General features: G+C 35.1%; 2 protein-coding genes across 2 annotated transcripts; both read left to right on the top strand.

Annotated features, from left to right (window-relative positions):
- Nucleotides 1-1,428: 1,428 nt before the first annotated feature.
- LOC132316102 (plastidic glucose transporter 4) lies at nucleotides 1,429-9,539 on the top strand. The gene is made up of 14 exons (XM_059814614.1): nucleotides 1,429-1,912; nucleotides 2,151-2,443; nucleotides 3,740-3,854; nucleotides 4,111-4,178; nucleotides 4,380-4,512; nucleotides 4,600-4,699; nucleotides 4,790-4,902; nucleotides 6,063-6,156; nucleotides 6,292-6,445; nucleotides 7,358-7,504; nucleotides 7,602-7,675; nucleotides 8,045-8,133; nucleotides 8,250-8,364; nucleotides 8,868-9,539. Exons 2-14 carry the CDS (start codon nucleotides 2,188-2,190, stop codon nucleotides 9,063-9,065), a joined length of 1,656 nt encoding a protein of 551 aa, XP_059670597.1. The 5' UTR covers nucleotides 1,429-1,912; nucleotides 2,151-2,187; the 3' UTR covers nucleotides 9,066-9,539.
- A 2,286-nt stretch (nucleotides 9,540-11,825) lies between these two features.
- On the top strand, nucleotides 11,826-13,712 carry LOC132316103 (glycosyltransferase BC10). The gene is made up of 2 exons (XM_059814616.1): nucleotides 11,826-12,586; nucleotides 13,028-13,712. The coding sequence occupies exons 1-2, from the start codon at nucleotides 11,873-11,875 to the stop codon at nucleotides 13,670-13,672; spliced, it is 1,359 nt and encodes a 452-aa protein (XP_059670599.1). The 5' UTR covers nucleotides 11,826-11,872; the 3' UTR covers nucleotides 13,673-13,712.
- The last annotated feature ends 6,265 nt before the right edge of the window (nucleotides 13,713-19,977 follow it).

Below are 19,977 nucleotides of genomic sequence, written 5' to 3' on the forward strand. Positions count from 1 at the left end.
TGATTTGTCTTTTTAATGCTCGAAAGAAAAGACACTAAGTCACTCACAATAATGGTGGGGTCCACTTTTTTGTAAGTGTGGTGCATGGGCTCAATCAAGTTTTTTTGCCCTGAAATGCAGCAAACACTTCATGACTTAAACGGTAAACTAATACACTACCGTTATCAAGTTAGATAATCATCAAGTTATTTTATTATGTTTTATTTTTTATTTTTCATACTCACTTTGAGTCTACAAAGACTTGAATTCCCACCTTGCCGCAACTAGGCTCTTTCCACTTTGAAAAACAAATTAAACTCTCTACGAGAGTTGGAGTTTATAAAGAATAGAACTTTCCTCTATAATAATTTTGTAAGATGTTATTTATAAAATAAAATAATAATAAAAAAAAATAATTTGGTAAAACATTCATTTCCCCCAATTTCTCATGTAGGGATAAGACATTCAATTTTTTTTTTTTTTTTTCTTTTTTTCTTTTGTCAAGTACTACGTAATTGCATAATATGTCCTTTCTTTCTTTCTTTTTCTTTTTGTTTACTATTTATTTATTTTTTGCCAAAAAGAAGAGGAATAATATTAAACTAATTACAAGATAAAAAACCTCCAACTTCACATTGAAGGAGATATTCACAATATCCTCGTCAATAAAATTATCAATAATTACATGGGATGCCAACACGAGCCATTTACAGTGGACTAGTGGAGACAATGGCCTTTGCATCAAATTCAAAATTATAGGCAATGTATCTTAAATTATATAATATATATTTCATTTTCAATAGCCACATAATTTATGACTGTTAGGTTGTTGACTATGAAACCTACTAATTATGCAAGGGGACTAAATTTGTTCCGTTGAAGTACAATCTTTTTGAAAAAATTGCAAAAACATTCCCATAGGACCCAACATAAGACTAGGTGATCATTCGTCCTCACTGAATTTTTTATATTTTTATCTTATATCTCAAATTTTTTAAAATCTATGAAAATACCCTTCTCAAATTTTTTAAAATTTATGAAAATGCCCTTACTAAAATTATAATTGGCCTAGCTGAATTCTTTTTTTATTTACATTTTATACTTCAAATTTTTAAAAATTTATGAAAATGCTTCACTAAAATTATAATTAGCCCCAATATTTATTTTGCATTTTATACTTTAAATTTTTAAAAATTTATGAAGATAATTACATTAAAATTATAAAAATAAACCCATTATATAAATTTAGTCTTTCTAATTAAAAAGCCGCCCTCTTACTAAAAAAATTCCTTGGCTATCACAAGTTTACAAACAACTCCTTGACGTTGCAAATAACTCAGCTGATAGAGGTCTTTCGGAAATTTATTCCAAAATTCTGGGTTAGGAGTTCCGTGATGACGTGGCATCTCCTCCCTCTCTCTATTTATCGTGCGAGCAGTAAGCACAGAAAGTCGGTGACGTGCGTCTTCGACATCTCCAACGCGATCGAAATCTAATCCAAAATCCAACTTTAAAATCATCCAAAATTCCAATTTATTATCCGAATCTAATTCCCGACTGTTCAATACTTTACTTTCATGACACAAAATAAAGTTTCACAAATTAGAAAAAATAATTAATGAAAAAAAGAAAAAACTCCAAACGAAACAGCGTTGAATTCTCCACCAACTCTGTTTGGTAACTAGTAAGCAAACAGTCTCCTCCTATTCAAATCTCATATTTATCTATGAATCTATACATACATATATATGTATATATATATTTCCTCTTAATTTTGCGGAACCTCCAAAGCCACTCTCTAGCACTAAAACCACAAACTGAAACCGAGAGACCCACCCAAGGCGGAAACTTAGAGAGAGAAACTAGAGCCAGAAAGTTGAAGCCAGCCACTCGAAGATCGCAGATTCTGTTACTGATACAAGCATTTTATTTGGTAAATTCAACTCTCGATTCTTCACTGAACTTCTTATTACGCTTGATTTTTCTTGAAATTAAGATCGATACGATCGTTTTGTAAGTAGCATTGTCTTCAATCTAATTCTTCACTACAATTGCTTTCATTGCTATGTTAATGTTATTAATTTTCTCTCTCTACAAACACACACTCGAGACTTTTATAACCGTTTCAATTTTTAATTTCTTGACGGTTTTCTTTGTTGACTTTTTTTGAGGTCATTGAGATCTTACCAGCAGGTTAAATTGTAAAAAATGCAAGCTTCAGCATATACAGTCAAAGGGAACATACCTTTCCACACTCAAAACCGTAGGGTTTTACAAGGTTTTGGTGAATTGAGGAAGCGAAGTTTGGCTTTGAACAATCTCTGCATGACAGAGAGGTCCTCTTGCTTCGGATTACGCCTCGGTTCGGTCGATATGGAGGCCGAGCTTACCCGGGCCCGGAGAAGTGTCGGCGACGTGTTTATGTCATCCGCCAAGGGCAGATCAGTCAAGGCTCAAGCCTATGGTTCGTTTATATATCTTGCTTAGCTCTCCATTTCCTTCAATGGATTAATTTATTGCCAAATTTGTGGTTTTAGTTGATTCTATATGTTGACTGACGCAATGATCTTCAATAGAGTGGGATGGAAACATATGATTGATGTCCCAGACCCAAGTAGTTGGGAAAAAGGGCTTGATTGTTGTTGTTGATTCCATGTGTTATTTAATTCTCTGAGATGTTATTCTAAATTCGTACACGAGCTTTTGCTTAATTTGATAAACCATGAATTATGTTATGAACTGGTGATTGTTCTTAGTTGCTACCGGATATTATTTGAATGATTTCTGTTTTCATGCTTCATCTCTTATAATTTAGTAGAAATGCTGAAATTTTCTATTTATTTGGTTTTTGTTTTATTTTCCATTTGATGAATTCTGTTTTCTTTATAAGTAGTATGTATGACCTGCAGCCTCTGTTGCTCCTAGAGCCATGTGCACTTCGACTCTGTGAAATGAACAGTGCATTGTGGTGCGGTATTTTGGTTGATTCAGCTGACAATTCTTTCTGATGCACATTTTTGAAAAAGCGAAAAGAGAAAAATATAAAAAATTACAATGATGAGCTAGGTTTGCAATGTATGTGTATTCTTGATGGTGTAGTGAGGAAACATGATAAAGTTGGCATTTTGAATGGAAGAATTGAATCTTACGATAGAAGGCAGTTTCAAGTTGTTATTCCCTATGGCATCGGGAAAGTTGCTTTGCTGCTGCTCTGCTCTGATTTTAAGATGATCTATCAATGACATGAGTGGTTCCTTATCTTGTCAAGTTGTAGATGGATTTTTGACTTATATTGCTCCGAGTGTTCTTGTGGCGCCTATAAGGGGGATGCCTCCTACTTGTGTAGATGTGTTTATCCATGGTGATACTGTTCATCGGTTTTGGAATGGAGAGCAATGATACTAGTCTACTTTTTCTCATTTGGGTTATATTGATGATGCTTTGCTTGCTCCTCATCAATGTGGGTTTCAAACACTTTTTATTTTAATTTAATGTTGGATAAGAAGCTTTCAAACACACCTATGTTATGGAAGACAATATTCCAAAGATAGACAGATCTAAGTTGACATAATAGTTACAACTTTTTTTCACATTGCAGTTTTATGGCATGGGATCTGTATATTTTTTTATGTTTCTTCATTGCTAAAGTTCCTCTTTACTATTTAGAAGTTTAATGTTTTTTGTTCATGGACTGATAATTGGGAGTTGGGATTATCCATTCAATACTTTCTAACAAGCATCATATGAATTTGGGTTATAGAAGGTGATATTGAAGATGCTGCTCCTGCCAAAATCCAAGGGAAATCTTCTGGAACTGTTTTGCCATATGTTGGTGTTGCCTGTTTGGGAGCCATTTTATTTGGATATCATTTAGGGTATGTTTTAAATTTAAGTTCAAAGATAAATATCTCCCCCTCCCCCATCTTTCTGTTTCTCTTGCTCTCTTTTTTCCATTGAACTCTTCAATCCAAGATTTGGGTTATCTTCAACAGCCATATATCCAATAAGTGTCATGGTAGCAGTTGTTAGAATCTTAACTACTGGCTGTGGCATTAGTAATCAGCCATTTCCCATGCAGCTAAATATGCATTAGGTATACTGTTTCATTACGCTCTTTCTTATCTGCTACAGGGTTGTAAATGGTGCACTTGAGTACCTCGCTAAGGATCTGGGAATTGTTGAAAACACTGTCTTACAAGGCAAGTGTTATTTGTTGTATCTGCAAATCTTCACATTCTGTTACTTAGTGACTGTCCTTGTTAACGACTCCGAAGCTATCCATCTGTAAATGCTATGTTCTGGGGTTTTGGCTAGGTGCAGCTGGATGTCTCTCTTTTATCGATTAAATTTCAAACTATTTATGTTTTCCAAGATTACCATTTTTTGTGTTGTTTACATAGGATGGGTTGTTAGCGCACTTCTTGCTGGTGCCACTGTTGGTTCATTTACTGGTGGCACGTTGGCTGACAAGTTTGGCAGAACAAGAACTTTTCAATTGGATGCAATTCCACTTGCAGTTGGAGCATTTCTTTGGTCAGCTCTGTCATTGACAATGAGTTTTTGATCTTAGATTATAGTTGTTAAAAACTGATGTCTCAATAAAGTCACCAAAATTTTCAGTGCCACGGCCCAGAGTGTACAGACAATGATTGTTGGCCGCTTACTTGCTGGTATTGGAATTGGCATCTCATCTGCTATTGTGCCACTTTACATATCTGAGGTAATAACTTCTCGTTTTAATTTATCATTTTGTGTGTGTTCATTGAATTCTTTTTCACTTTTTATCTGATCAAACTTTCATAATGGTTAGATCTCACCTACTGAAATCCGCGGCACACTTGGATCTGTCAACCAACTTTTTATTTGTATTGGGATTCTTGCAGCTTTGGTGGCTGGGTTACCCTTAGCGGGAAACCCTCTATGGTATATTCTCTTTGCATACTCTTTATCCAACAAATTGCAAGAAAAAATGTTTTAATGCTGGAATGTTAAAGTTAAAACTAACAGATAAATCCATAAACTCAGGTTGAGATATCTTGTTACTTGTAAATTTGTATTACTGATTAATCACTGTATTTTCTTGTAACTGCCAAAAGTAGGGGGGTTAATTAGAGTCACGTCCGCTTTAATTATTTCATTGAGATGGCCTCGAAAGAACAAAGTCACAAGTTATTACATATACAACTAGTTGAGAAAGAGGCAGTTTATAGTGTTTGAGTTTTGTTTTGTATTAGAAGCTTGTGATGAGAAAAAAAAGGCACTATGCTCACAGACATAAAGGGAAAGCAAAATTCAAATACCAGAAACTACGATAAACAATTTTTAATTTTTCCCCTGTACTTTAATGCAATTTTTATTTTTTATTGATCCTCTTGTTCTGGGTTCCATTCTTGGTGCCAAACAATAATTTTTATTCTGTTCATCAATCCCATGATGTCAGATATGCCCAAAAGCCAGTTACTCTTAATGGCCAGAATGATCAATGTTCTCTCAGTAAGCTACTGCCTACTGTGTGTCAACTCTAGGGAATTTTTCTTTATGTGAAAAAAAAAGAAAAGAATCAATGTAATCATATGCCTTCAATTTTCAATTGGGATATTTATTTGGTTAATTTCTTATAGTATTTAAAATTCTCGAGAGAATAAGGAGAATTTATGATATTATCGTTAGGATAATAACATCTGAGATTGTAAGCTTTGAACTATCAGGGACCATTCTGTTTATTGTCCAATTTGTTTTATATGGTCAACTTCTGTGCCGGTCTTGATTTGACCAGCACGAAGCCAAATTCAAATAGGTTTTTTAATTTTAAAGTCTCATCTGTCACTACTTTAACTCCATTATGGATTTTATGCTGAGAATATTAAACGTCACTCAACTTTGAGTCTTTGAGCCATAAAAAGAATTCATACTTTTATCATTTTTAGTGAGGTGGGCGGTTCAGTTGATACTGGCTCCTGGTTGTGAACTTTATTACTATTTAATATTCGCTTTTCCCTGAGTTTCTTTATATGTAGAAGTTAGTTTAATTGTTATCATCATTTTCTGTCTGTCTTATTCTTTTCTTTCCACATTTTTATCAGGTGGAGGACAATGTTTGGTATTGCAGTTGTTCCATCTGTTCTATTGGCCCTGGGAATGACATTTTCTCCAGAAAGTCCTCGGTGGCTTTATCAGGTTCTCTTTGCTAGTCCAACACATTTGGTTGGAACTGCCTAATTTTATCTTTGGTTATGATGTATGTGGAACATATTTAATTCAGGTTATTTGCTTGATGTTAATGATGCCAAGCCAGACACATTTATTTTGCAGCAAGGAAAAATTTCCCAAGCTGAGACAGCCATAAGAACACTATTTGGAAAAGAAAGAGTTGCTGAGGTTATGAATGATTTAGATTTAGCGGCTCAAGGTTCTTCAGAACCCGAAGCTGGGTGGTTTGATCTTTTCAGTAGCCGCTACAGGAAAGGTACACAAAATGTGGACCTGAGAGTCTGAGACACTAAAATTAATCTTTTGGCTTATTTATGGAGATGCAAGAGTCACTGTTAAACATGCCTTGGATAACCAAATTTCTTGTACATGTGCATAGAATATAAAGTGCTTATAAAGGTCTAACCGTCTAAGTGGCAAATTCAAGATCTTTCCATTACAGTAATGTATACTTCTGCATTCGTCAATGGAAAACGAATGTCCTTGAATTTTTCAGGATATGGAAGTTGATAGATCCATTCATGTGGTTAAGATTAGAATTATTTTTCGGCTTTTTTTTTTTTAAAATTAAGCATCATCTGTTCAAAAAATGTTGAGATCTAGTCCTTGTGGATCCAAAAGGAATATATGCAGTTCAACCATATGTTAGTATATATGCAGTTCAACCATATATGAGTATATATGCAGTTCAACCATATATGAGTATACTGCTTTCTAATAAGAATGGTATTGATATTCTAGTTAATTAGCCACATGGTCTCACCCTTCTGTGTGGAGGCCAAAAGACACATCCACCTAACATGAGAAAGGATTCATTTAAAAATTTTCCTTCTATATTTACTGTTTCTTTGTAGTTTGTGTTTTGAATTTAGTACAATCTGGTCTTTACCAATAAATTGATTAAGCATGTGATGGGGGAAGAGGCTAATAGTTGAATCTGAATATGGTTTGCCATCTGAACGGTAACCCGTCCGGTTCACATTTCCTGTATTATTGGTTTCGAAAACAGTTTTGACATCTTTGGAATAATTTCGGTGTGGTTCCAGCAAGTATAATTAAAGGATGTAGTACAGCTATGCTTATCATTTCCGAGTTATGACATATTATTTTATTATTTGGTTCTTCCTACTCAAAATTTTAAGTACAATTTGTATTTGTCTTGCTGCAGTTGTTAGTGTTGGTGCCGCACTTTTCTTGTTCCAACAATTGGCTGGAATAAACGCTGTGGTATATTATTCTACTGCTGTGTTTCGCAGTGCTGGAATTGCATCTGATGTTGCAGCTAGTGCTCTCGTTGGAGCATCAAATGTCTTTGGTTGGTCTTTGTTTATTTTTATTTTTTTTAACAAAGTAAATTTGATTTCAGAGTGGTCACAGAATGTTTCATGTGGTGGACTTGAATTGTCTTGCAGGCACAACTATAGCATCCTCTTTGATGGATAAGCAAGGAAGGAAAAGTCTTCTGATGACAAGCTTTGCTGGCATGGTAATTTGATTCTGAAGCTGTTTTATTCATTTGAAGCACACGGACATCAATATTCCCACCTTTAATACTATTATGTTGCTTGAGATGTGAAACTGGATTTTATTATTGCTATTGTTATTAACTGCCTGCTGAAAGCATTGTTATTTACTTTTGTATACATGGTATAGAACTGGACATAACCATAATCAATTCCAACATGCTGAACATTTCTGGCAAATTTTCTACCTATATGTCTCATCTTTCAGTCCTTTGATTATCTTCCCTTTTTTTACTTTTCTAAATAATATTTCTAGCATTTTCTTGATATGCTTATACCTATTTTTTTTTTCCTTTTGATGTGTTCACCTGCCCCCATATCCCTTTTCCTAGGCTGCTTCAATGTTGCTGCTTTCCTTGTCTTTCACTTGGAAGGCCCTGGCACCATATGCTGGCACCCTTGCCGTTGTTGGAACTGTTCTGTAAGTTAGTTACCCTCCTTTGCTAAATAAGATAGTCTTTTTGCTTGTTTCATCTTTCTATCTCTATGCTCCATATAAATTGGGAAATCTGAATGGCTATCATTTTACGTACACAGCTACGTCCTGTCCTTTTCACTTGGTGCTGGTCCTGTACCCGCTCTTCTACTTCCAGAGATATTTGCCTCCAGAATTAGAGCAAAGGCAGTTGCATTATCGCTTGGCATGCATTGGGTAAGTCAAGAATCAGAATAAGTTGTGTTTGTGATTCTTTGCTGCAGCGAGTTGGAGTTTTAACATTCACCGAAGCAAATGCATGTTACAGAATATTTTCACACTATTTTTGCTTCATCTTTTCTTCATATAGAGGGGAGGCAAACAGAGATTTTGTTGGATAACCGTTGACTGTAAATTATCAAACAGGAAAAATTTGGTTCCAAGAGTATATATTGATATATACACCCATACTTCTCCTACACCATATTAGAACTATGGCCTATAAGAATAATGACCTTTTTATCTGGGAGTTATATTTTAATCTTAAAGATATCCTCTCTAGTCCGCCACTAGTGTAGGGAAGAGAATTTGTAAGACAAAAAGCGAAGTGGTAGTGGTTATGCTGCATCTTCTGGTTTCTTAGTAAATAGGTTCTGTTCTAGTATTTTTATGTATTTTGTTCTTGATTTATGTGTGCCTCTTGCTTTGATTATGAAATTATCTATTTCTGACTTGAACAGATATCCAACTTCGTCATTGGCCTCTATTTCTTGAGTGTTGTGACTAAGTTTGGAATCAGCTCAGTGTACTTGGGCTTTTCGATGGTTTGTTTTCTAGCGGTCTTGTACATCGCTGGTAACGTTGTGGAAACAAAGGGGCGTTCCTTGGAGGAAATAGAGAGGGCTCTTAACCCAGCAATTTCATCGGGACATCTCTGAAACTGTTAGTGGCAAAAAGAAAAATTTCTGCAGCTCACTGACATTGACCTGAGGTAGTTGCTTCTCGTCCGCGGATGCGAGTCCCAAATTCTACCAAGTTTAGGACGTGGTGGTTGCTTGTTTCATGTCCCCACCGTTTCTTTTTTCGTTTTCGTTTTCGTTTTCGTTTTGGACATCCCTTAGTTGTAGTTAGTGCTAGTGAAGCGTTTGTTTTGAAATCCAGAGTTGTGACATTGATGAATTGGGTCTTTGGGGCTGTGTGAAATATATGGGTTCTTTTTCACTCAAATTTTGCATTTTTTTGTTGAATCTCGGAGATTACTTAGAACTTTGAAATGTGCTGCCATGTAAGAGAGATGGTTCTGGTAGGTTCCAAGCTAAAGTTTCACCAATTGATTTGCTGTTTGTTAAGAAAACTGCTTTTTGTGGAATATATTGCTTTACATCTGAAATGTATAGAGAATATTATTCTCAGACCGGCTTTGTCATTATTCTTAGCATTGAGAATATCATATATTTGCTCGACTTACAAGAGGAAGGAAAATAAATGCACATAAGATGAATGAAAAGAACAGGTAATACGACCATGAAGAGTCGTTGAGAGTTCAAGTCTTCACAGGCAAAGGTCGAGAGTTTAAGTGTTCGTAGAGGCAGCGAGAACATGAGTTTCAAATATGAAACAGAAAACGAACAGGTAATATGGAACTAAGTCAGGACATTAGTCTGGGTGGAGAAAAGGTGAGTGGTTTGAATCTCAAACCCTCCCTCCCCCAAAAAAAAAGTTAATAATAATAAAGGGGAAGAAAGAGAATCATTATTGGGCACTAACCTAGGTTGGGTTACATTGATTACCCTAGTATGAGTTACCCAGCCACTTGTAATTTTTGTTTTTTGAGGGATGGGGTTGGAGAAGCCATTGAGCCTCACATTTTTTTTTAATTTTAATTTTTATTAATTTTTATCATTGCAAAGGCATAAAGGCCAAGCTATCAACTGCAGTATCAGGCTTCAGATTTGTGGAGAACGAGAGTCAAAGTTCTGCAACGAAAACCACTAAGGAAGAATTGCAGCCAGGGACGGATCTAAGAATTCATAGGGGGGGCAATTTCAAAATTTTATATGTATAAATACAAAAAGTATAAATTTAGGGGTGTAAAATATAATAATAAAAAATTTCAGTGGGGGTTTCCCCTTCACAGATCCGTGCCTGATCGCAGCAACAGGTACCAAAAAATCTGACCATCATCAAAGCAACATCTCCAAAACTACGCAAGGTGCTCCGACGGATGAAAGACCACCCAATCTCTTCAATCTAAAGAAATGAGTTAGGTTTCTCTTAGATACTTTGACTGGACTAAGCAAGGGATTATAGAACAGATAGTGGGCGGCTGCAAAACTAGGGAATAGTGCAGCAGCCAGCTGGGGAGAGTGTTATGGTCGTAAGTTGCCTAAAGATGAGCTGTGTTTTTGTGTTGTTTTCTGGGCATTACATTTGATTTTTAGACTAAAACCACAAAATTTGGTACTTCTAGCACCTTGATATAAGGAATTAAAATATAGTTTTTGCTAATTAAATTTCCAAGCCAGGGCTGTGTTAACTGTTTCATGGGGTCTGCATCATCTAATCGAATCTCAATAATTGAATGATAAATCATAGCTTTTGATGTTGGCATTATGGCGTGCAAGGTTCATGTGGTAGGCCCAATTATCCCCATCTTCCTATTCGGGACAACAACCATCTTATATTCTTTTCATTCGAACCCGTAACCATTCTCCTTAAGATTATCCAGTAGTCTGACATGACACCATATAAAGAATTGGGAGTATTTTAATACCATTTTTAAGTTGGGTGTTGAAAAATTTAAATTGTTAGGTAAAGTTGCCTTTTCGCCCGGATAAGTCCAAATCTTCCCTTCAATTCAATGGCCTGATCTTTGAAACCTACGGCCACTCATGACCCATCAATTCATTGGGCCAGTTATTGGGCCTCAGACCTTATGGTTCTAGAAAAGCATTGTAGGTCAAAAGCTATGGGATTGTTATATTGTAGCTTATTCAAGGCACGTGCATGAAGCATGGTTAAATGGTCAGTTATACTAAACCAAGCCAAACACTGTTTGACTGTTGGAGTTAAATTGAGCCGTCTATCCTATTTTCATATTACTGGTTGAGTTTCTTTTGGTTTAAGTAGATAACAAATAACCCAAAGTTTCTCTTCTCCAATCAAATTGTAGCAAGTGGTCAATGAATTAAGGGATATGGAATGTTACTCAATCATGGCAAAGATTGCATTGCTATTAAGGCCCCAGATTAAAATCGAAGAATTCAAATCTCCTTACATAAAAGGTAAGGACTAATCTTATTGCACGATATTTTTGTCTTTGCGAAATTTTTGTTAAATGTATATCATTTTACCTTTATTTATTTTCGAATCTGTCACGTTCATATCATAATAGAATAACGTCACATGTCTGTCATACATATTAGAGCCAATTAAGTCATCTGATTAACATTCACAAATTACCCATAACAGAATTCGAGAAAAAAATGCAGATTGACAAATGCATTCAGATTCAAAGAACCTAAACCTCTAATAGTACCATGTGAAATTAAAGTTATTAAGAAGTGTAATCAAATGAATTTCAAAGTCTAACACTTACAACTGTAAGAAGTCTCTCATATTCATAAAGTTATGGTTGACAAATTGACAACCATAACTTTCGTTCTAAGTGTTCCACTGGCTTTAGCCATTTAAACATGCAAGACTCTCCTATCTCTCTCTCTCTCACACACAGACACACACAATAATGGGTGATGAAAAACAACCATCCCTATTGATTTATAGGTTCTTCTATACAAAATTTCAGTTCAATCATTTCTTTCACTTGCTTCTCTTTACCGTTGGTTTTTCAGTAGGTATCATAGCTAGTTTATACATCAAAACCTTTTCATTCACTTTCCAAAGGTCTCTATATTCCATTTCACCTTCAGTACCACCACTGCCATTATTATTGCCCCCCGAAACAACGCCTCCACCGTCACCACAACCTCCACCACCATCATTGCCATCGTCACCACCACCACCACTGCCATTATTATTTCCCCCCGAAACAACATCTTCACCGTCGCCACAACCTCCACCACCATCATTGCCACCGTCACCACCACCACCACCACCACCATTACATGAGGTACTAAATTTGACCTCCACATCAAACAAAACGTCTAATTATACTTTTGTTTCGCTTAAAGAGCAGACTTCTCTTATGCACAATATGAGCGACGAAGAGTTGCTTCAGAAAGCATCCATGGCTGCACAAATTCAAGAATTCCCTCGAAATCATGTCCCAAAAGTAGCTTTCATGTTCTTGGCGAAAGGGTCGTTACCCTTTACACTTTTGTGGGAGAAGTTCTTCAAAGGCCATGAAGGGCTTTACTCCATTTATATTCATACACACCCTTCATTCAATGAAACAGTACCTGAAAGTTCTGTCTTCCATGGAAGAAGAATTCCTAGCAAGGTCAGCTTAATTGCATGCCTAATTTCTTTATTCTTTTTATATTTCAATCCCTTTCATGCATATACACTAATTATAGATAATTGTATTAAAATGTTTATATATAATCTTTGTGATTTCTTCTTGTATATATAGTTAAAATTGTATATAAAAAGTTCTTATAGCTTGAGATATTTGGTCGTATATACACTATCCTTTTTTAAATTCGATATGCGACTTATATATATCGGTCAATTTATACTGACTTTGTCCGAGTCCATTATATGTTATTCCAACTTAATCCGCTTTACTATATGTTAGATCCACATACCGATCTAAATCGAATTGACCTGAATTACATCATTCAAATCTATTTTGGTAATTATAAGTTAATGGTTAAGAAAATGTTCTATTGACTTCTTCTTCTTCTTCTTCTTCTTCTTTATTTTTTTTATTTTTCTCCAGGAAGTGTATTGGGGCACTATGTCTATGATTGATGCTGAGAGACGCCTCCTAGCAAACGCTCTTCTTGACTTCTCTAACCACAGATTCGTGTTACTTTCTGAAACATGCATTCCATTATTCAATTTCACCACAATTTATAACTACCTAATCAAATCAAACCTAAGCTTCTTAGGCTCATTTGATGACCCAAGAAAGCCTGGCCGTGGCCGGTACAACCGTGAGATGTGGCCGGTGATTAACATCACCGATTGGCGAAAAGGGTCACAATGGTTCGAAATAAATCGGGAGCTAGCCATTCATGTTGTTTCAGATACCCAATATTATAATGTTTTTAGTGAGTATTGTCACGTACCATGTTACAATGACGAGCATTATTTGCCAACTTTAGTGAACATTTTGTACCCCGCGTTGAATTCTAATAGAAGCATTACGTGGGTTGATTGGTCAAGGCCTGGTCCGCATCCGGGGAGATTCGCCTGGTGGAGTATCACGGATGAGTTCTTGAATCGGATTCGATTTGGTTCGGACTGTATCTACAATGGAAATACTAGTTCAATTTGTTTCCTCTTTGCTAGGAAATTTATGCCAGATGCATTGGGGCCTTTGTTACGGATTGCTCCATCGCTGCTTGGCTTTGATCCTTAATATTTATGATGATCAATAAGGGAAAAAAAAAAAATTAAGGTAGATCTATGTTGAATGTTTATTTTTTATTTTTTATTTTATGCATATATGGTGTAATAAAAATTCTGAAAAGATGACTCTACATTATGATCTTCAAATTCCTCTTTATTTTGTGTGTCGTTCATTGTGACAAAAAATTTATTTTAATTTATATTACTTTTATTTTATCTGGGCCCGTAATAGTGGTATCGGATTCAACATGTACCGTGCTCCGTCCAACATGTAGTCTATTACTTGACATCGATATTTTAATTGTTTGTAGTGTCACACTCCTTAAATTTGTTTTAATTATTTCGGGATTGTAATAAAATATAATTATATCAATTATAATTAAAATATAACTCTCGTGACTTGTGAGAGTAATATTTTGCCCGCAAAAGATGGGAAAAAGAAAATTCTGTCCATATTTTATAATGCTTGTTTAAAATTAAAAGTCTCTAAATTAAAATGACTAAAACACCTATATAATAATACCACAAAATTTCACTCGCAAACCCGCCTCCACCCGATCAAATAAGAATGGCAAATTACGACACGATCCGCCAACACAACTCGAATACGATACGAGATAAACGGGTTCGGGTTGACCTTAAACGAGTTCAGGTACTAAACGGGTTGACACGATTAACCCGTTTACTTAACCGTGTCGGGTTAGGGTTAAGGAGTTCAATCAGTGTAACCCGTTTAACTCAATATGTTATAATCGTGAATATAACTTATGTAATATGTTACCTATTTAAACTCAATTATTATGGATAATTAAGTCATTTTAACATAAATATTTTTTATATCTTATGATTTTTTTTTTCTTATTTTGAATATTTGGGTTAATTGTGACACAAATTTTTTTTAATTAATTATTATTTGATTAAATATTAAATGTTTCGTTTTGATAAATAAATCATTAAACGGGTTAACACGATCACCTATTTATAAAAACGAATTCAGTGATTATTGAGAGTTTTTGACATGATTTTTAAATAAATTAAGTTTAAATTTACTTATTTATTATAATACTCACAATATATGATTATGACCCATAAATACAAATTACCAACCCTACAAGACTTCAACCAACCACCGCCCACTCTCCCTATCTCTTTCTCTGTGAGGATGGGTTGGAGAGTGGGATTAATTTGAAATGCATTTTTGTTGATACCGATCACTTCTTACATTTGTTGAATGGTCCATGACAATTAGAATAAAAAAAATGCCATGATGATTATTATTTTGACATGGAATAATTAAGACAGCTATATATATATACACACAAATATACATATATAGTATTTGGTAGGTTGAAAAACACTCTTTTGGATTCATTTGCTGAGTCATCACATTTACTATTTGAGATTCCATGCTGGTATGGAAATTTTTTTTTATTTAATATTTTGTTTTCTCTAAGTGCGCTCACTTCAAAGTTTCGTGTGCAATGGTTAAATGAAGTCAAGTCAATATTTATGGGCCATCAATTTTCCAACTGTGGCAAATTGTTGGTTGCGTTGACTTGGTGACTAGCTTAAAATGGACTGCTTCATCCACCACTTGGAGAGGTCACATGGAATTTTATTGAACTACCATCATGTTTTGGTCATTTGCAATAGTTGCAAAGCCGTCATTAGAAATACAGCCAATTCAATGGGCAAGCATTAAGTGAAAAAGAAATACAGCCACTAACCTCGTTCGAAAGATCTACTTCTCTTTTATGATTTATCATTTGTGAGAAGAACGAAATGAAAGAATTTTTAAAGAGAAGAAAAACACTCAAAGATTTGTCATGACCAATATCAGATATTCAATTTCCTCGATTTTGAAATTGAGATTTCTCCATGACTGTCACTCCTCTAGAAGCATCCTCATGGATTGAAATCTCTCGCCCTCCTCTTGTCGTCCTCCTCCAAGGCCGCCGGACTGAACTACTTCCTGCAGTTCTCAATTAGGGCAGCCACCCGAATGTTTGCTAACTTCCTCCATTAACGGCTAAATGGTTGTTAAATGTAATTTTTAGCTGGCAGTTTTAGCTTTGGACTATTCCTCGGTTTGGGCCTAATTTTATTGGGCTGTTTTGTTGCCTTCAATGGGCTGTACTTTGGAATAAGTCAACAACCAACTTTCAAACTATTACTCTACTTTGAAAATCTTGCAAAATAATTACTAAAATATTAATTAGCAGAGTAAAACCAAAATTTTAAAGTAAAAATAAAGAAAAATGTACGTCATCTAAAAAATAATTCCAATGAATTTAGTCACCAAGTAAACTTAAGAAATATAGTGAAGTCCACTTTTTCTCATTTTTTTTGGTAGGTAAATTCCCATGTTGTCCCCTTTTTCTCACGTTTTTTTGGTAGGTAAATTCCCATGTTTTCCTTAGTGGCTCAATGCAATATGATATATATCAACTTTTCCAAGTTATGTAAAAAACAAATGAGAGAAACCATTCAAATTCAAAAGTTCAGATCAGAAATGTCTTTTTCACATATCATTAGGTTGTGCATTAATAAAAAATATGGCATATGAAGAAGCAATAAAAAAGTGTGTAAACTATAAAACAAGTCAAAGTGGATTGTCACACACACACACACAACAATTTTTATTGCCCAATAATCAATTTGGTCCCAAGGTAAGGAATAACGGGTTACACCAAAAATTGCAATCAACATAAGCCAGAACAACGCTGCAACAATTTTGACCTAAAATATAGCCTCCTCCTTCTCTTGGACCAACAAGGGATAGTACAGAAGTATTGACGTATTGTCTATTAATTTCTTTTTTCATTTTTCGGCCTAATCGTAGGCCCCCAACTCACCCTCCTTGCCTTCATGACGAGGGGATCTCCCTTGAAAGCATTATTCTATTAAATTTATACAGCCAAATTTGATTATCTCAAAGACTTGTCCGGTTTATTTCGTTTGGGTGCATGAATCTATTTTTTTTGTTAGTCCATTCTTTCAATTGAAATTAATGTTGACACCGGCATGCTCCTGTCGACTGTCCATGTATTCTTTGGCCCCCTAACGACCATGCTGCTCTTCAAACCTGCGTTAATGTTCACATATAACCAAATCATTCACTAATTTTCTATATGCTGCAAAATTGATGGTTCTTTTGATAAATTCTTGATGTAAGCATTCACTTACGCCTCAATGATCCATGACAATGACATAAAAAACACTTACTTGGATAGCAAACTTTGTCTGCCACATATGGAGGGAACGCAACAACATAATTTTCTGTAATCTGAGTGGTACTCCATCAAAGACACTCAATGCAATTGTCAATTCGGTGAGATACAAATTATTCTCCATCAAGAAATGTTCATGCTCAAGAAATTGTGAAGGATTGGAACCTACCCAGCTCCTTCTACGAACCAGCCCACTTGAACCTCTTCTACTCATTTCCACAATCCTCATCCACTCCCCAAACCACAACCAGCTCCATAATTGCCATAGCCAATTCCCAAACCTTTTAGACACTTCAGAATTTGTTGATGGATTCCGCACATGCTTATGGACTGGGTTTTAGATTTTGAGACACTGATATCTACATTGGTTTGGAAAAAAGAAAAAGAAAAAATCCACATTGGGCCAACTACTTGGACAATCTGGAAGTGTTTTATTGCTTTGGGCTTATTACCTTGTTTTGTTGTTTTGTTTTTGCTTGGGTTTATGGCCCAATGTTTTTCTACTTGGAAATGCGTACATTTGTAATGTTTTCTCCTCCTATGCATATTTATTTACCCAATAAAAAATCAAAAAATAAATAGACAATGACATGAAAAATGCCATAATTTGACTAGAATTTGGTGTGGAATTAATTAATTAAAACAGCCACATCCTCTTTCGGTCTTTCCTTTCACTTCTTTTGAGGGCAAAATATAACTCTCACAAGTCACAACGAGAGTTATATTTTAATTATAATTGATATAATTATATTTTATATAATTAGAACAAATTCGAGGAGTGTGACACAACAAACAATTAAAATAACGATTGCAAATAAGTGACTAAAACGCCCACGTAATAAGACCTGTCCATATTTTATAGTAATTGAAAGCAAATACGATGTCATATATTTTCATGTTTTAGAGGATAATACTCGAGTCTTCTCTTGGGAGGAAGAAGTTCATCCTTTAGTCACATGTGGTCTAATATAATTTAGATACATGTCTAAGTTTTTAAATTTTCTTATAATAGTCGGTATCCAATTTCTTACTGGTTAAACTGAAATTCAAATTTTTTTTTTCTTTCCCAATTTAAATTTTTTTAGATCTCACTTTTAGGGTCTCTCTTCTCTCTATCTCCCTACAATTCTTCATATCCAACCTCCATCTTAAAACAAACCAACTGAAACTCATAAGTAACACAAAACTGTAATAATCAGAATTTGTAGTATTCACAAAATTCTAATTGTTCTTTTCATATTTCCACCCATGAGAGGACATTTTTTTTACTAAAGATGGAAAACATAGATCTAATGTTGACAAAAAATAGACCAACTAAAAAAAGCTCTATTCATACATATTAATATCAAATTTCTATATAATATTTTAGTATCCTATTCATTCCAGTAATATGTTAATATGGGTAAAGTACACTAACACCCCTTGAGGTTTGCTAAAAGGACACACAGATGAAACTTATTCCATTTTTAGACAATGACACCCCCTCAAGTTTGATACTTATACCAAAGATACCCCAATGATAATGAATTGACATTTTTGCCCTTTGACTTTTATATTGACCAATTTCAATATTGAAATTACCTATCTAACCTCCTCTGCAAACCCATTCTTTCCGCAATGTAAACTGAATACTCTGTATGAGATACTGCCAGTTCTGGAAATTGATATTGGTTATTTTCAGAAGAATTTTGGAATAAAGATTATATAATGAACTTCTACAGGTGATGTGTAATTCATAGTAGCAACATCAGTGAATCACAAATTCAAGCTTGATACAGGGTTTTCTCTTTACCTGGACCTTGCTATTTGTTTTTTTATTTCGGTGATCACAGTTGTTTTAAGTATTGATGATTAAATTTAGCACGGTTTGTAGTCATAACTGTCATATGTATCAAATTGCCAAGATTGAAATTGCATGGAAAAAGATTTGAGAAGACCTTTTCGGTTCTATTGTGCACAGTAAACAGTAAAGTTTTAGAGAGATCGGACAAAAATGGGATCTAAGGTTGGATATGGTTTCGAACTTCCTTTTTTTTTTTCTTTGTTTTTTTTTCTCTAGTCAGCTGTTAAATAAATGGTGCTGCTCATGAGTTTGTGCCTAACTCTGTGTGTGCTTTTTTTTCACCAATCAAATGAACCAAATTTAACCTCCAAGCTTAAATAAAAGTGACTTAACCGAGCTGGTGAAATATGACGAAGGACTGAATAGCTGTTCTCGTTATTGTGACATATCATTTGCAAGATTGAAGTAGTAAATTTTTAAGTGGATTCATTGATCCACATAATTTTATAGGATTGGGAGAGCAATTTGTTCCATGCCATCTAGATGATGGATGATTGTTTCACTGATATTCGCTTTTGTTGCACAAAGTATACAACGTCCAAAAGTTCCTCTTTCCAACACCAATAGTTTACATTGCCGACGACGACCTCAAACACAACACCAACAGATCCACTGGTTTGAGCTCCGATTGGCCAACGGTGGAATCGCTTGGTGCCTTCATCTCTCTTCTTCATTGCCTATTATACCGGTGAGATCGTGGCGGTTGTTAAGTCCGACAAGAACGTTGAGACCTTCTGCGGCCAAGTAGCCGCCATCATAGTTAATGAGGGCGACGTCGGAACAGCCATCGCCGAAACGGAAGACGAACTCGACCAAACCAAATCGAAGGCCTCTTGTTCATCGTCAAATTTGATTCACCGATGCGATTCATCCCGCCGTAGCTTCCGCTGCCTCCTTGTGTTTGTATATACATATATGTGTATATAAAGTATTGGAAGGGTGAAGGGGCGGCTGGTGTTGGCGCGGCAAGAGAATGCAGATGTTGTCTCGCCACCACTGTACTCATCCTTCACCGGACAATTTCACTGCCGGAGTATAGAGAGAGAGAGGAGGGGTAATTACAGGAAGGAGTAATATATATATATATATATATATATATATATATATATATATATATATATATATATTTGCATAGATGGGTATATGTGTCTATATCGGTGTATAGAGAGAGAAAGGAGAAGGTCAATTAGGTCATTTAACTGTTTTTGATATTTTGTTATTAAAATTAATCAAATGATGTAG

This window comes from Cornus florida, unplaced genomic scaffold (assembly GCF_030987335.1).
Source record: "Cornus florida cultivar Cherokee Brave unplaced genomic scaffold, ASM3098733v1 CherokeeBrave_3.0.0_Hap2_Chr07, whole genome shotgun sequence".
Taxonomy (NCBI): domain Eukaryota; kingdom Viridiplantae; phylum Streptophyta; class Magnoliopsida; order Cornales; family Cornaceae; genus Cornus; species Cornus florida.

What these genes read in the sequence shown, in the direction of transcription:
- LOC132316103 (XM_059814616.1), top strand. Translation starts at nt 11,873, where the DNA reads ATGGGTGATGAAAAACAACCATCCCTATTGATTTATAGGTTCTTCTAT. An exon ending in GAAGAAGAATTCCTAGCAAG is followed by an intron (nt 12,587 to 13,027) that starts GTCAGCTTAATT and finishes ATTTTTCTCCAG; the next exon opens with GAAGTGTATTGGGGCACTAT.
- LOC132316102 (XM_059814614.1), top strand. Translation starts at nt 2,188, where the DNA reads ATGCAAGCTTCAGCATATACAGTCAAAGGGAACATACCTTTCCACACT. An exon ending in GCAGTTGGAGCATTTCTTTG is followed by an intron (nt 4,513 to 4,599) that starts GTCAGCTCTGTC and finishes CAAAATTTTCAG; the next exon opens with TGCCACGGCCCAGAGTGTAC. An exon ending in TTAGCGGGAAACCCTCTATG is followed by an intron (nt 4,903 to 6,062) that starts GTATATTCTCTT and finishes CATTTTTATCAG; the next exon opens with GTGGAGGACAATGTTTGGTA.